At 48.7% G+C, this 14,770-nt stretch overlaps 1 protein-coding gene across 1 annotated transcript in view; it reads left to right on the top strand.

The window, feature by feature from the left end:
• The window catches only part of LOC307239039 (pleckstrin homology domain-containing family G member 3-like), a 31,063-nt gene that overhangs the window by 14,604 nt on the left and 1,689 nt on the right, over window positions 1-14,770 (top strand). The window contains exons 3-17 of the mRNA XM_080012253.1: window positions 243-847; window positions 3,788-3,888; window positions 6,083-6,152; window positions 6,264-6,310; window positions 6,556-6,706; window positions 7,251-7,382; window positions 7,842-8,024; window positions 8,476-8,568; window positions 8,799-8,885; window positions 9,001-9,034; window positions 9,251-9,352; window positions 9,627-9,663; window positions 11,234-11,612; window positions 12,447-12,566; window positions 13,239-14,688. Coding sequence (XP_079868379.1) covers window positions 243-847; window positions 3,788-3,888; window positions 6,083-6,152; window positions 6,264-6,310; window positions 6,556-6,706; window positions 7,251-7,382; window positions 7,842-8,024; window positions 8,476-8,568; window positions 8,799-8,885; window positions 9,001-9,034; window positions 9,251-9,352; window positions 9,627-9,663; window positions 11,234-11,612; window positions 12,447-12,566; window positions 13,239-14,688 — 3,591 coding nt within the window. The remainder of the gene's footprint in view (window positions 1-242; window positions 848-3,787; window positions 3,889-6,082; window positions 6,153-6,263; window positions 6,311-6,555; window positions 6,707-7,250; window positions 7,383-7,841; window positions 8,025-8,475; window positions 8,569-8,798; window positions 8,886-9,000; window positions 9,035-9,250; window positions 9,353-9,626; window positions 9,664-11,233; window positions 11,613-12,446; window positions 12,567-13,238; window positions 14,689-14,770) is intronic.

The raw sequence follows: 14,770 nt of genomic DNA, 5'->3' as shown, positions 1-14,770 counted from the left end.
AACTACTCGCTGTTCTACCTGAGGAGAACAAGCGCTCCCATTTTCACTGATATATTTAAGATGGGAAATCTAGACACATGCACTACCGATGGTGGGGGGCGACAGTCGGCGCGTTTTTGGATTCAGTGTAAAGCCTGCTTAACAATAATTAATTTTAAGTGCATGAGCAAACTGTATGTTGACTTCTATATTCTATGTTTCTAGACTAAATATTCTCCTTTCCTCCTCTCTCCGTCTGTTAGAATCTCCTCACTTGCGCTCACCGCTCTCCAACAGCGAGCTCCACCAGCCCAGCGTGGATGTGGCCCTAGACTGTTATAACTCTCGTTCGGAGCCGTCGGGGAGCGCAGGTGAGCGTCCGGTGAGCCTGTCCTCCACCCTGTCCTCGGGCTCTTCCCGGGATAGTCGCAGCCTTTTCGGGAGTACAGCGGCCCTCCCCTCCTCCTCCTCCACCACCAACGCCGTCCCCGCCACCCCACCCATCCCCGGCGAGGAGGACATAGACCTGGAGCTGAGCCCGGCCGAGGGAAGCGGCGCCCAGGACGGGGTGCGGAGCCCGGCCCTCGGGGTCTCTGTGTCCAGGGGCCTCCAGTGGCTGGAGCAGCAGCAGCAGCAGCAGCAGCAGCAGCAGCAGGAGAAGGACCTGGGAGTCTGCTCCCAGAGGAACAACAACAACGCCTCCGCCTCCAGCCGGAGGAAAGGCGGTGGAGCGGCTCACCCCCAGTCCTCGCCGGTCGCCACCGACGCCATGGCGCCGAACCCCAAGCTGTCTTACGTGGATCGCGTCGTCATGGAGATCATCGAGACGGAACGCATGTACGTCAGGGACCTTCGCAGCATCGTCGAGGTGAGTGCCCGCCGAAGCCCAAATTAAATCAATGCATTCGCTTTCGCTCCTCGCCGGGCGCACGCCAGTCGGCCAACGAACTAATATTTAAGATTCGAGACTGGTCCTGCGTGTGTTTCGAGTTTGTGTTTCACTTGGATTACTGTGGAGCTATGACTTCATGTCTGCAGCACTCTTTTCTTTTTTTTTTTTTTCTTCCTCTTCTTTGCTGGATGTGGCCCAGCAGGGAAACAAAAAAGGATTGGGACTTGAGCCGGGGCGGCTTTCAGGAGCAAATGAGGCGTACCGGGTCTCGAGTGGCCTTTTCTTTACACCTGTGGGTGTAGTGCAATTTGATCAAGAAGACTTAGCCATTCAGGAATACTTGAATAGTTGATGGAACAGCTTTCGTGAACCGCACATCAATTATTCTGTAAACCTACAGTATGATGAGACCCAAAGTATATAACCCCCCCCCCCCCCCCTGAAATCGTTGAGGCTGGCCAAGACTAAACCGGGACACAAAGCGGAACTTTCAAAGCAGAAAGTCTTTGCCTCTGGGATGATGATGATGATGATGATGATGATGATGATGATGATGGGCGTATAGATCTTTGACCACACAGCAGAGCAGAGACAATGGGGGCACTGTCTGTCCTGAGGCGATCTCAGCACTTAGCCAACACTGTCTCCTCGCATCCCAACCTCTTTTTTATTTTTATTTTTTTTTAGTGGAAAGAAACCACTTCCAGATTGTGCGACCTCTGCTCTATCCTTCCCCCTGTGATGGTCATTGATCTTTCTCTATAAAACTTCTAACCCAAACGAACATATCCAAGAACCTCCGCGAAAGAGCGCTCTGTGGCATTTCCGGCGGCGTGTTAAGTTACTCCTCCTTCATCACCTTGTCTCTTTGTGACTGGCGGCGCTGGCGTCCGGGAGCTGCCGTGGCGGGGGTGGTGGTGCTGGTGGTGGTGGGGGGGCGCCCTCGCGGGAGTCTCCAGGACCGACGCGGTCCTGACAGACGCTCCCAGATCTTTCCCCCTGGACTTCTGAAAGCCGGGAGTAGAACCAGACCCGGCCCCTGCCCGGTCTGGCCCCCTGGTTCCACAGAGACCCCCTCGGCCAACGCAAACATCTCCTCCGTCCTGACGGCAACTGGAGAAACGAGGCAGAAGAGAGGGAGAAGCGGGGGGCCAACTGTTCAACTCCTTAGTTCGCCGGCCGGGAGAAGGGTCCCGTTCGGATCTATATGGATTATTATTATTTTTTTTGTCTTCCGTTCCGTACTGACTCTGCAGTTTTTTGAACGCAACAGCTGTCGCCTTCCTATCCATCGTATCGGCGCCGGGGCTTCAGCTCTCGGGTTATATCTGTTGGGTCGACATTGTGAGAACAGCCGCGCAATTCAGCCGCGCTCGCGTGTCCGCCGCCACCTCCAACACCTGGCGCCGCCACACCCACCCCGGCTCATTCTCCGCATTCTCAGAAGCAGAGCAGCGAGGGGTGGGGGGGGGTGTTTGTCTTTGATCCGGGGGATGCGTTCCTTGTGCCATTCCATTCTTTGGATAATTCATAAATTATTACTTTGGACCCGGATTCCTCCACTCCCACGACAGACACACACACACGAGATAAAAACGTTGCCTTGCACTGCCATCCATTCATCCTGGAAGTTATTCTTCCAACCAGGCTAAAAACAGATGAGACCTATAAAAGTCACAGAGATAACCAGGCTAAAGTGCAATTTAAAACTGACCAACAAACACAGCGGGACTCAAACCCACCCCCACTTGGTGAAGTTTGAGCGCGCTCTTGCGACTTCCTATCTACTTTATTGTAGGTTATCGAGTCCAGACTGCCAGGATTGTCAAAAGGCTTTACTAAAAAATTTATTGCATTTTAGGTCAACAATGATTGGCACGGTCTTAATGGACAATGGCTGCAGTAAACCTCTCAATGTAAACGGCAGAAGCTCTATCGGTTATCAGCTATCCATCTACCCTGATGTCCCCTCTAAACTGTATTGACAATACGTCGCTCAGTGGGGGACGTGTGTGTGTGTGTGTGTGTGTGTGTGTGTGTGTGTGTGTGTGTGTGCGTGTGCGTGTGTGTGTACGTACTATGACTATAGGAGACCAGGAGACGCCCAAGTCAGCATTGCTCTCACTGCGCTGGAATGCTGCCACTGGAATCGGCTTTAGTTCATTCTTTAGTGTGAAGTGATGACCCTACTCAATCTGCCTGTGTGTGTGTGTGTGTGTGTGTGTGTGTGTGTGTGTGTGAACGCACCGTGTGCGCAGCACTGTGTGTCCAGCGGCATGGGCGTGTGGACATCATTAAGTTGTTAGCTGGCTTCACTCTGTTTATTCCCCGCTTATCTGTGTGTTTTTTCTCTTGTCTATTTGTTTGGAGTTGTTTATATGGCACTTAAGTGTGTAATTGGGCATATGGCGGTGTAATTGTCCACGGGCCGGCATATTGGACCACTCTGGGGGTATTTTTAGCTTTTCTAATCGACTTTAGAATCCCCCTGAGGTCCAAGGGGAGGTGAGTCCTGGGAGAAACTGTCAGACCATAGTGAGTGGAAAAAATCCTTAAAAGGATTCCTTTAAACACAGCGTTGATATTAGATGGGATCCCTTGTCTGGTCATACAGCGACGATCGCAGTGGAAGTGGAAATCCACAGAATGATATTTTTTATCAATATCCCAACTACAGCCCTTTCAATATGACGTACATATGAAGTATGTCACGTTCAGTTGCATTTCACCTGCACTGATTGTCTCCTGCGCACCCGCTCCCTCTTCTGGAGGAATTTGGAATTGCACCTCTAACATTAATATTGTGTGCCGGATATTAAAAAAAATATATATGTTGATATATATTTGAATGTTCCCATCGCTATTCATAATTGAGTGTATTTAAAAGGGATTTTCTCCTCTTTGTCATTCTTCCAGGACTATCTGGCTCAGATCATCGATACGAGGAACCTTCCCATTCGCCCGGAGCAGGTGTGCGCCCTGTTTGGAAACATAGAGGACATTTACGAGTTCAACAGGTAAGAAACATGCACAGGTACACCGAAAGAGATGCACCTCCTTTTTTTTTTGTTGTTGTTTTCTTTTTGTTTAGAGAGAGACTCTTAGAGTCCTTCTTTGGCAGAAAGTGGAAACTGTTGGCAAAAAAAGAGAAAGGGGGCGGGGAAATGATTTATCTCAGGGAATAGCACGGATCAAATAAGTTCATATGATTTATGGTGTTAGAATTAAAGGGTAGGGTCTTTCACTTAGATCATGTATGGTATGTACTAGGCACATGCATATTCACTGGTGTGTGTGTGTGTGTGTGTGTGTGTGTGTGTGTGTGTGTGTGTGTGTGTGTGTGTGTGTGTGTGTGTGTGTGTGTGTGTGTGTGTGTGTGTGTGTGTGTGCGTGTCCTGTGTCATCGGCTGCTTATTGCCAACCACGCTTGTTGCCAAAACACACATTAGCATTCCTCTCTCCTCTCGTACTGCCCCCTCCCCTGCTCTTTTACTGCCCTGCAGGCCCACGCTGAGACAATGGGAGGGTTTTTTTGTTTTGTTTTTTTGGGGGGGGGGGGTTTCAAGCTTTTAAGTGAGCGGAGAGTAGAGAGAGTAAATTAAGTAGTGGGATGAAGGATTTATGTGGTATTTGTCTCAAACGTCACGCAAAGTGATCACGAAACCCAGATGTGTGTGTTTTCGCTGTGTTGGAATTAGAGTGCAATAAGCTGGAAGTTTCCTGAGGGGGAACCAGGCGGATGATGCACCGAGTACCAGCGGTCTCCGACGGCAGGGCCATTTCAACAATGACATTTTATTGCTGGCAACAAATCAAAATGGCCTCCAACCGCCTTGGAATGCCACTTGAGAGAATGGCGGTTTTACCAAGAGCTCGCAATCAGCTCAAGTAATCGCCATCAGACGATCCATGTCATAAGCGTGGCAGCTCTGATGTTCCCTCCGATTTTTTTTTCTTAAATGCACATCCCTCCTGTATGGTCATGTGGCACTTTAAGCCCTGCAGGGCCGGTCTGCAGTGACACGGGGGCCCCCATTTGGCCCGCGGGCCGCCTGTTGGACCGGCCGGCTGATTTCCTAAGACTGAGAAGGCTGTCGATGGAAACCTTAACAATATTCAGTCGGACTTCAACGTTTCTTTGCCGTCATTCAAAAGTTGAGCGTAAACTCCCTGACACCGGGGGGGGTTGCCCCCGGGGGAAGGCCTGTGACACGGAGTTTGAGGTTTTGACAAATATTTTGTCCTTTTCCCGTCTCCGTTTCTTTTGTGCTCGAACACGGATTTCTTTTCTTCCACTCCACCACATGCTTTCCTTTTATTTTTTTATTTTTTTAACCCAAGCCTTTATTGTGCCGAAACACTCCCACTGAATGAGCAAATGTGGATATGAAAGAAAAAAAGAAAAATACAAAAAATAGTACCGTGTTGACACAAGTTTGTTTTTCGCCTATTACTCAAAAAACAAGGAGTCTTTGGCACCGATCACCGACTGCACCGCCAAGGACAAACACAATACATCTCAAACTTTCATCACCCTTTTCGCGGGGGCGGGTTTCAACATCCAAAAATCCGGCGTTCTAATGCCTCGGCCGTTCGGTTTTTCTAGCACAGATTAAAGGCTTTTTGTCTGATCTCAGTTTTAGAGTGTCTAAGGCTTTGTATTTGGCATGACGTCACAAAAAAAAACTAGTTTGGGATTGTCTGGAAAGACACCAGCTGTTGAAACGAGCAGGTGAACAGCGTCCCCATGTGGCCAAACTCCCAACACGCTTCATATTTGCTATATTTGCGAACAGCAGATGTGTGTTTGGCATTAAAATCAACCAGAGTGTCAACATTGTAGAGGCAGATTGAAAGCAGGTGTTTAAATCAACATTTTCTCATTCGCTGGGTGTGTCAACAGCATTCGGGTTGGGGCGAGGGAAAGAGGGGGGAAAAAAGATCTTCCCCTTTGGAACAAGATCAATTGAGGTAGAAAGTGCAACATCTGAATGTCAACTTTTAAATGACAAAACTGGAGAACAAACCAAAAAAAAAAAAAACCTTGTCTGATCTCCGACTAAGTGCCATATGCCAAGCCTGTGATCTTCCATCGCTGGATTGATTTCTGTCTTTCACGTCTTCATTCTTCTCTCTTCTCTCTCCCTTCCCTCGCTCTCTGGCTCCCATCCTGAAACTCCCCCGCTGTGTTCATTCACACCCCTCTGCCAGTGAGCTGCTGCAGTCCCTGGACCTGTGCGAGAGCGACCCGGTGGCCGTGGCCCGGTGCTTCGTGGACAAGGTGAGCGGCGCCGTCTCGTTTTCTCTCGCGCTCCTGATTGCCAGCGCCGCCAGGTCTGCGAGGAAATGGAATTAACGCTATCGATCCGTTTGTCTGCCCTGTGCTCCCCAGAGTGAAGACTTTGAAATCTACACCCAGTACTGCACCAACTACCCCAAGTAAGAAGCAGGAAAATGGATTTATATGGATGGATAAATGGATGGATAGATGGATGGATAGATAGATAGATAGATGGATGGATGGATATAGATATGAATGGTGGATGGATGGATGGATGGATAGATATACTGTATATATAGATAGATATAGATAGATAGATATGGATGATTAATAGATATATAGATAGATAGATGTAATGAGGTTTGTTCCTACGATGAGTTAATCCCATTTTTTCCGTCTCCAGCTCGGTGGCGGCGCTGACCGACTGCATGCGGAGTAAAACTCTGGGAAAGTTCTTCAGGGATCGCCAGGCCTCTCTGAAGCGCTCGCTCCCGTTGGGCTCCTTTCTGCTCAAACCGGTCCAGAGGATCCTCAAATACCACCTGCTGCTCCAGGTACACATGTCTCCAAACTGCGGTGCCGACTGTAACACGCATATCCAATTTATTATCCGACGGCTGGAGTCTTCATATTCGAACTTTATAACCGAACCGCGTTTGAATTATTTATTTGTAAATTACTAATGTTATGTTTTCCTAATTCATAATGACTCTCAATCATCATAGTGAACTGATTGGCTGTGTGTTGCATCATGAGAATCTTTATTTTATTTTATTTTATTTTATTTTTTGTATTTTTTGATGCAGATTAAATTAATACTAGGCGCTCACCTTTAGGGGGCGCCCTTTCGAAGAAAATATCAATACCATTTTCTACCTTTTCATATATCAGTTATTTTTCCAAAGTCAGGAGACAGAACAAAATGCACAATGAGATGAGTCATAAGCGACGGCAGAAAACACTGGTAACAGAACCCCCGGATCTCCAGAAGTCTTGGCGTACTTTGAACTCAACCAGCGGTCAATGCGTCAATGGATTCGTGTCGGTATTGCAGCTTTGATTCCGCGCGTCTTGACCCCCTCGATCTCGCTCTACCAGGAGATCGCCCGGCACTACGACCCGGAGGAGGAGGGCTACGAGGTGGTGCAGGAGGCCATCGACACCATGACCGGGGTGGCCTGGTACATCAACGACATGAAGAGGAAGCATGAGCACGCCGTGCGGCTGCAGGTTAGTCGCGGCCGCCGCGTCCTTGACCCCGATCGGCGCGGGCGGGGTGGGAGGAACGACGCACACCAACAAAATGGCCTCGTTGCAATGCAAGTCGGGTGAGCGGGAGGAACGGTCAAAGGAAGCCGCCCCCAGAGGCCGTTTCCACCTCCTCCGAGGCCTGGAGGGCGACTTCTGAAGGACTGGAACTCCCGACAAGTACTTCCAGAAGGAAGCGGTGCAGGGCAAAATCCATAAAGCTTCATTGCCTGGTATTGACCTGCGTGACTCCCGTGTGCGAGTTCTTCCCATAACCCTGCGCTGAGTGGACAGAGTTTAAAAATCTGGTTTTAGGAATTGATTGAGCTTTTCGCCTTTCGGTTTGACAGCGATTATAGCCATTATTATTATTATTTTTATTATTTTTATTATTTGTTTATGTGCTGTTTCACTGTGGGCTTTCCCACCCTGCGTCTCCAGGAGATCCAGTCTCTTCTGATCAACTGGAAGGGTCCTGACCTGACCACCTATGGAGAGCTGGTGCTGGAGGGAACCTTCCATGTGCAGCGGGCCAAGAACAGCCGCACGCTCTTCCTGTTCGACAAGATGCTGCTCATCACCAAGCGGCGTGGCGAGCACTACGTGTACAAGACGCACATCTCGGTACGAGCCGCCACCGACATGGACGCCGCTCAGAAATAGGCAGCGTGCCGATGTGTTTATACAGGGATTTTATTTATTATTAATTCATTTTCACAGGATGTTTTTATATTGAAGGATTTTACTGTTTAATAAAATGATGAAAAAGAATTACGAGCTGAATATATTTGATTGGGGGGAAAAAGATGGTTGAATCGAGATGAATGAAGCTGCATTGATTAGAGCCGCCACAATCCTCACACAATTGCCTGATCCCATCCAAATTTGAAACCAATGCCTAAAATAAATACAATGTCGGTTTCGGCAAATTAACTGCCTACCCTAAATCTTCTCTTCCAATGGTCAGTGTCGCTAAATGGTTCACCTTTATTGGGCGGATGTGTGTGAATCACACCAATATGTTTGACAATTTAACCATCCAATTTAAGTTTCCTGATGGTGCCCCTGCTTGCAGTGCTCCACCCTGATGCTGCTGGACAGCGCCAAGGACCCCCTGCTGTTCAGCGTCATCCACTTCAAACACCCCAAGCAGCCCCACACCGTGCAGGTGAGGAGGCGTGGCGCCCGAGCAGCGCTCCGCCTTTATGGCCGCCGCGCGCTTCCACATCAAACGCTTTCTGAACCGTTCCAGAGATTAGCTGGAAAGTCAGGATGGGTGTAGGCCAATCCAGTCACATCTCACTGAAGTGAACGTAATGTTTAATATTCATAAGAAGTTGAATCTGTGTATGTATGTGTTTGAACAGTGGCTTTTCTTTCTTTTTTTCTCCCTCCAAGGCCAAGTCGGTGGAGGAGAAGCGCCTCTGGGCCCATCACATAAAGAGGCTGATCCTTGAGAACCACAACACCCTCCTTCCACAGACGGTAAACAACGCTGGCCTTCATGGAGGAATTTGATTTCCTCGGCCTCGGAAGATCACCCTGCAACAAGATCACAATGTTTATTTTTCATTTTTTCTTCTTTTTTCTTTTTTTCCAGGCAAAAGAAACCATCCTGGAAATGGATTCAGTGTGTGAGTGTTCTTAATAGATATAGTGATTTATGATGTGGAAGGGCTCTATTAGCTGTTGCCACAGCAACCGTAAACACTATCCAAATAGTGGGCTGATTCATTTGGTAGAGGAAATGCGGAATGAACTCCAATCCATGAAGCTTTTTTTTTTTTTTTTTTTTTTTTTTGTCGTCCTATCTTGGTTCGATTGTAATGTTTGAATTTAACGATGCTCAGATGCAGGGAAGTACCGCTACAGCCCGGAAAGGCTGAAAAAAGCTGAATCCTGCCAAGCCGAAGACTTCCCTGTCGGAGGCCGGAACGAACGCAGGAGGTCGGGTGAGTACCACACTCCCCCTACCCCATCCTCACCCCTGCAACCATCTAAAAATTACATTCATGGAGGGATTTTACTTAAGCCAGTATTTACTTTATTTACTTCTTCAGAACATTTGTTTTGTCGTATTTATTGTATTCATTTATTATTAGAAAAAATGTTATTTGTGTTGTTTTTTTATTAATACATTTATCATTCATTTATTTTTTATTTGTTCAGAATATTTGTTTATTTATGTATTTATTTATTAATTAATTCATTCATTTTGTATTTCAGAGCCTGCAAAGCAAATAGTCAGGACCACGAGAGGTTGGTACATCAGATTTCTTTTTTTCAGAGCATTGCATACAGTATCAGAGATACGTCAATGGAAAAAGTCCATTGATAAGCTGATTGATTTCACCGAGTGAAATCTCCAAGCCGGTGGCTGGTCAGCGACCCCGCAGCTCCTATAACCTGCAATAACGAATGTTGTTCCGTGTCGCCGAGATGAAAGCTTCACCATGTCTCTGCTGCATTGTCCCCCTTTCCCCCGGGAACGGAAAAAAATAAAAATAAAAAGATCAAAAGGAAAAACATGCTCCTGCTCCGGCGGCCTCTCCCATAATGAAGTGAATTATATGGCACACAGGCTTTGTCGAACTGCAGCTCAAATCCAGAGTTCCCCCTCAGATCTGCTGCTCTGCCTGCTCTTCTATTCTAATTGGCCATTATGGAGGAAAAAAGAAACCCTCCCAATCTTCCACCCGGCTCCTCGATCAGGATCAATTTTCAAACTGGATGTAATGAAGATGTAATTTTCGTGCTGCCCCCGCCCCTCTCGGTTTGGGCCAGTCGCCCGTCATGTTCCGGCTAATTGCATCACGGCGCTTTGAGCCACTGAGAGAACGATGTTGGGAGTTGGTATTAATTGGATTCCCGAGTCGTTGCGAGACAAACTGTTGCCACAGGGATCGCTGCACGTAGAGATGCACGTGTCATGTCTGCAGGGGCGCCGCCAGGGATTTTGGGCCGCATGAAAAAGATATCAGGTCACAGGACGCGCGGGGAATTTATGTATGTATGTATGTATGTATGTATTTATTTATTTATTTATTTAGATTAATTAGGAAACGGGGGAGACGGAGCATTTGTTTTGTTCGGAGGCGGGGACACGCAGTGGAGAAAATATGTGCTTGGTACTCCCCTTATCCACATGTTGGGGGGGGGAGAGGCTGGAGCTCGCAGCTTGTGCGTTCCAATAATTAAATGCATAAGTGCGCATCCACAAAAATATACCTCATGTTTTAATAATTTTTTAGGGGCCCCTGTCAGTCACTAGGCCCTGAGAATTGTCCTAACTTCACCCCCCCGTGCGGCACCGCTGCACGCCTGTCGGTCATGTTTATGAAATCGTACTTTGGATTATTTGAGTGTTTTTGCTGACTTTCTTGTTTGTCTCTCCCTCCCTCCCTCTCTTATCTTTTCTCACCGTGCAGCATTTTTGAAGGTAAGATTCTAAAACCACCATCACTTTTATCTACTTTGGTTGTTTATGTTGAGGTTTTTTTTTTTTTTCTTTTTTCTTCCTGTAAGCAGCAAAACATCACTCCTGTTAGTTCGGTGCAGTTAACCTGGGTTTGACGGGATGAAATGATTTTCTGAATTTCCAGTGCAAACAGGGCCCACGGTCACAAGCATGCGCTTCACACATCTGAATTCGCTTTCACTGTTCTTTTTTTTTAAATATTTTTTTATTTTAAGAGTCTCCGATCTCAGTCGTCGGTCGTACTAGAGCTCCACGAGAAGCGGAGAACGAGTGTTTATTTCCCTTCGGCTCGGGAGGGGTTACCGTCTAGGCTCTAGCTCTGGCTTTGCTTTAACAAACACACGTCTGACTTCACGCTACAGCACGCCGACAGCGAGGGGGCGCTGTTGGGGGAGCGCTGCTCCCTGCGGCCGGCCTCCAGCGTCAGCACGCTGGCCTCCAGTCTAGACGAGCCCCAAGCCGAGGGGGACCACGGTGAGGATCTGAGCCCCGGAGGGGACTCTGCCGAGCAGCCGGGTCCTCGTGAAGTTGACCCTAAAGTGGGCGGTTCGCCCGGCAAGGGGGGGATGGAGCAGGAAAAGCCGCCGGAGGAGGAAGTGGAGGAAGGGGAAGGTTACAAGGAGGATATACTGATGGGAGACGACCAGGTAGCCGACTTTGCGAGCTCCATGCTGGCAGCCATCTCCTGCTGGCACTATAGGGCCAGGGCTTTGCTTTCCGCTCACTTCACCACGGTGAGGCTTTCTGCCACCCACAGGGTTTCCACATTTCCCATTTCCCGCTCCGTTCCACCGGCGCATCCCTTGCCGTTGAAATCAGAACTAACACCCCGCCTGCCAGCCGCTGTGCACACGGAATGCCACCCGCTCAAACTCACACATCACCACCACCACCACCAGTGCATGCGCCGGGGGCTTGCCCAGAATCCCGCCGAGGGCCGAGAGACCCCCCTTCCCCCGGGAACGAGGTCATCGCCACGGGTGAACCCGGCAGTGCATGTTGACATCACTCTGTTTTAGTTTGGGGCATGAGATCAACCTCACAAAGCATGTACTTGTCCTTTCTCCTCCTGCATGGCTCGTTGTACTCCTTGGATTCTTTGGATGCGATCCGGTCGGGGGTTAGATCTGGACGGTGTTAATAAACATTAAAAGCTCATGTTGTTGAAAAGACGCTTGCATTTGCATTGGCAACGCTGGGTGGACGTGCCCGCGTGAATCCTGTTTGACTTCAAAGGTTAACATCCCCGTCTGATTAAGCAATTATTGTAATAGCCGGCGCTTTAGTGTTTTCATAATCGCATTTTACTAATCGTATCTGCCCTTTTGAATTTTCAGAATGAAAAACAAACCATTTTGTTAAGGTTGATTGTTGGAACGGTATTCTTTCTTCAAATATGAATTGATGCATGTCATTGTAGTGTTAAGACTAATTATCATCACTGCAGCGTGTTTTCCAAACATCAACTCAGTATATACCAAATATCTTTACACTGCCTTGACATACGATCCCTAGCTGCTGGACTAGTATTGTGCTGCCCCGTTCACATAGGGACTTGCTGTTTTCAGGACGATCCAGACATCGATGCTGCTGATCCGAACAAGACTCTTCCAGATGATGATTTAGAAGCCTCCACTCAGGAAGAAGAGGCACCAGAAATGGCCGGGGAAGAGGCTCTCCCCACTCAGGTACAAACTAGGGTCCCCACGTCCAAAGAACCTACCGTTTCCAGGTTGGGGTAACAACGTGTACGGTAACGTGAATAATTACTGTGTCAAAACGCAGCGATCTCTCTGGGAATGTCAGTCAGCCGGTAGCTGCCTGTATATCTGCAAAGGGGGGGAAAAAGACGTCATGCAAAATAAATTCTATACATTTTTTGTTCGTTTGTTTAAAGCCTATCAGTGTTAAAATGCCTGGGGCAGGATAGTTTAATGGCTCTGGAAATTAAAAATGCACCCTGTGGTCAGCACTGAGGGGAATCCAGGGAAAAATGTTTTTGATGCAGGAACAGTTGTGATCACACAATATTTTTGCCAAGAACCACAAGCATATTTCCCCCGTAATGTTCAGCTCTCCTTTGGAATTGCCAAATTTTACTACTTACTTATCTTAAGGGTAGCATAACAACACCCCCCCTAGTCGGAAATGATTACGGCACAAACAAATCTAGATCAGAATTTCCCATATTTGTAGACAATTTGAGTCGTCGTTATAAAGATGTGAAAAGCTGTTACACATGGATCATAAATTCCACATTCTGTAACTTGAACCCGAGATTGACTTTATCTTGCATTTGGTCACTTCAAAGTCCTTAGCGCCACCATAATAAAAATCCCTATTTTCCTGCTGTGTTTCAGGTTATTGCAGAGCAGCGCTTGTCTTTAAACCTCCAAGACGTGGACAACAGGGAGCCAGAGGATCGTCAGTCCCAATATCCTGAGCGGCCCGTCTCACCTTCCCTGCCCCACGGACAGCACGACGCCGAAGCCACAGAACTTGTAGAGACATCGTCTACAGAAAAACGAGAAGAGGAGGAAGGAGAGAGCGACTCCTCTGGCCTTCAGGTGGAGGACACAAGCCTTCTTACCAACAGTGAATTCTCAGAGGAAGAACAGGAGGTGGTGTCTGACAGTCTGAGCACGCTGTCGGCCTCTGTGTTGGAAAACGACGGAACGGTCACCGAGGGCTTCGTCGGCGCCGTTTCTAGTCGGGTTCCCGAGGACCTGAGCTCCCTGGCCTGTCCCATAACCCCGCTGGACAGCCGGGCCTCGGACAGTCCCTCCTTCTGCTTGGAGCTCCGGGAGAATACCCCAGAGCCACAGCCGTCCCAGGAGGCCATCCTCCCAACTCCTGTCCATGAACCGGGGTGGACCCCCATCTGCGAAGGAGAGCGCAGGTCTACGCTTTCCAAACAGGACCGCCTGCTCATTCACAAGATCAGAAGGTACTATGAGCACGCCGAGGACCAGGACGCGGGCTTCAGCATCAAGCGCAGGGAAAGCCTCTCCTACATCCCAGCCGGTCTGGTCAGACATCTGAGCAAACAGCTGAACAGCGTTCCCCAGGGTCAGGCTCTCCCAGTCCAAAGGAAAGGCTCCTCTCAGAACCGGCCCACTTCCTGGTCCGTGTTTGACCTCCCCGGCGTGGAGAAGAACGCGAGAGCCGAGCCCCATCACAGGCCCGAGCTTCAGAAATCATCATCATCGGAGGTTAGGGCGCAGAGCCTCAGCGACGCCTCCGCCGGCGACGAGGAGTTCAGACCCTCTTCAGACATGGTTAAGGTCTGGCGGGACATGGAGATGGGGATGAACTACGACCTTCAGGAGAGCTTAGATGTCCAACTCCCCGGTGAAGACGGACCTCATTCCAGACTGCGGAGGTCGGAGAGTGGTCAGATCAGCTCAGAAACAGCATACGTAAATACCAAAGAAGAGGCGATGATGATTTTGGGAGGATCGGAAGTAAGCTCCCTCTCGGATGAATCCTCCATGTCAACGCCCACCACGCCCCTCTCCACAAAGGAGTGGGACTCTGGCGGGGGGTCTCACCTTGGGAGCGAAATCCCCAAGTACTGTGAAAAGGGTAGAGCGGCCCGCGGCCCTCTTCCTAGGATCATTAGCCTCCGATCGGGAATAGAGGAGGACCAAATCTTGCAGGACATGGGAAAAATGAAGAACAAGGTTTTCCAGTTGGCGCGCCAGTACAGCCAGCGTATCAAAAACAACAGACCTCTAATCAGGCAGAAAATACGCGACTCCAAGTGTATGCCGGCTGTCCAAGAAGAGAAGGTGCAATCAAAGGACAATGGTAAATAAGTATTGACCAAAGAAAACGTGATTTCTTCACACACGTTTGTGTGGTTATAACATGTATACATAAGATGTGCACT

This window comes from Zeus faber (assembly GCF_960531495.2).
Source record: "Zeus faber genome assembly, chromosome: 13".
In the NCBI taxonomy this organism is placed as follows: Eukaryota; Metazoa; Chordata; class Actinopteri; order Zeiformes; family Zeidae; genus Zeus; species Zeus faber.
This window is presented reverse-complemented; position numbering and strand designations above follow the sequence as displayed.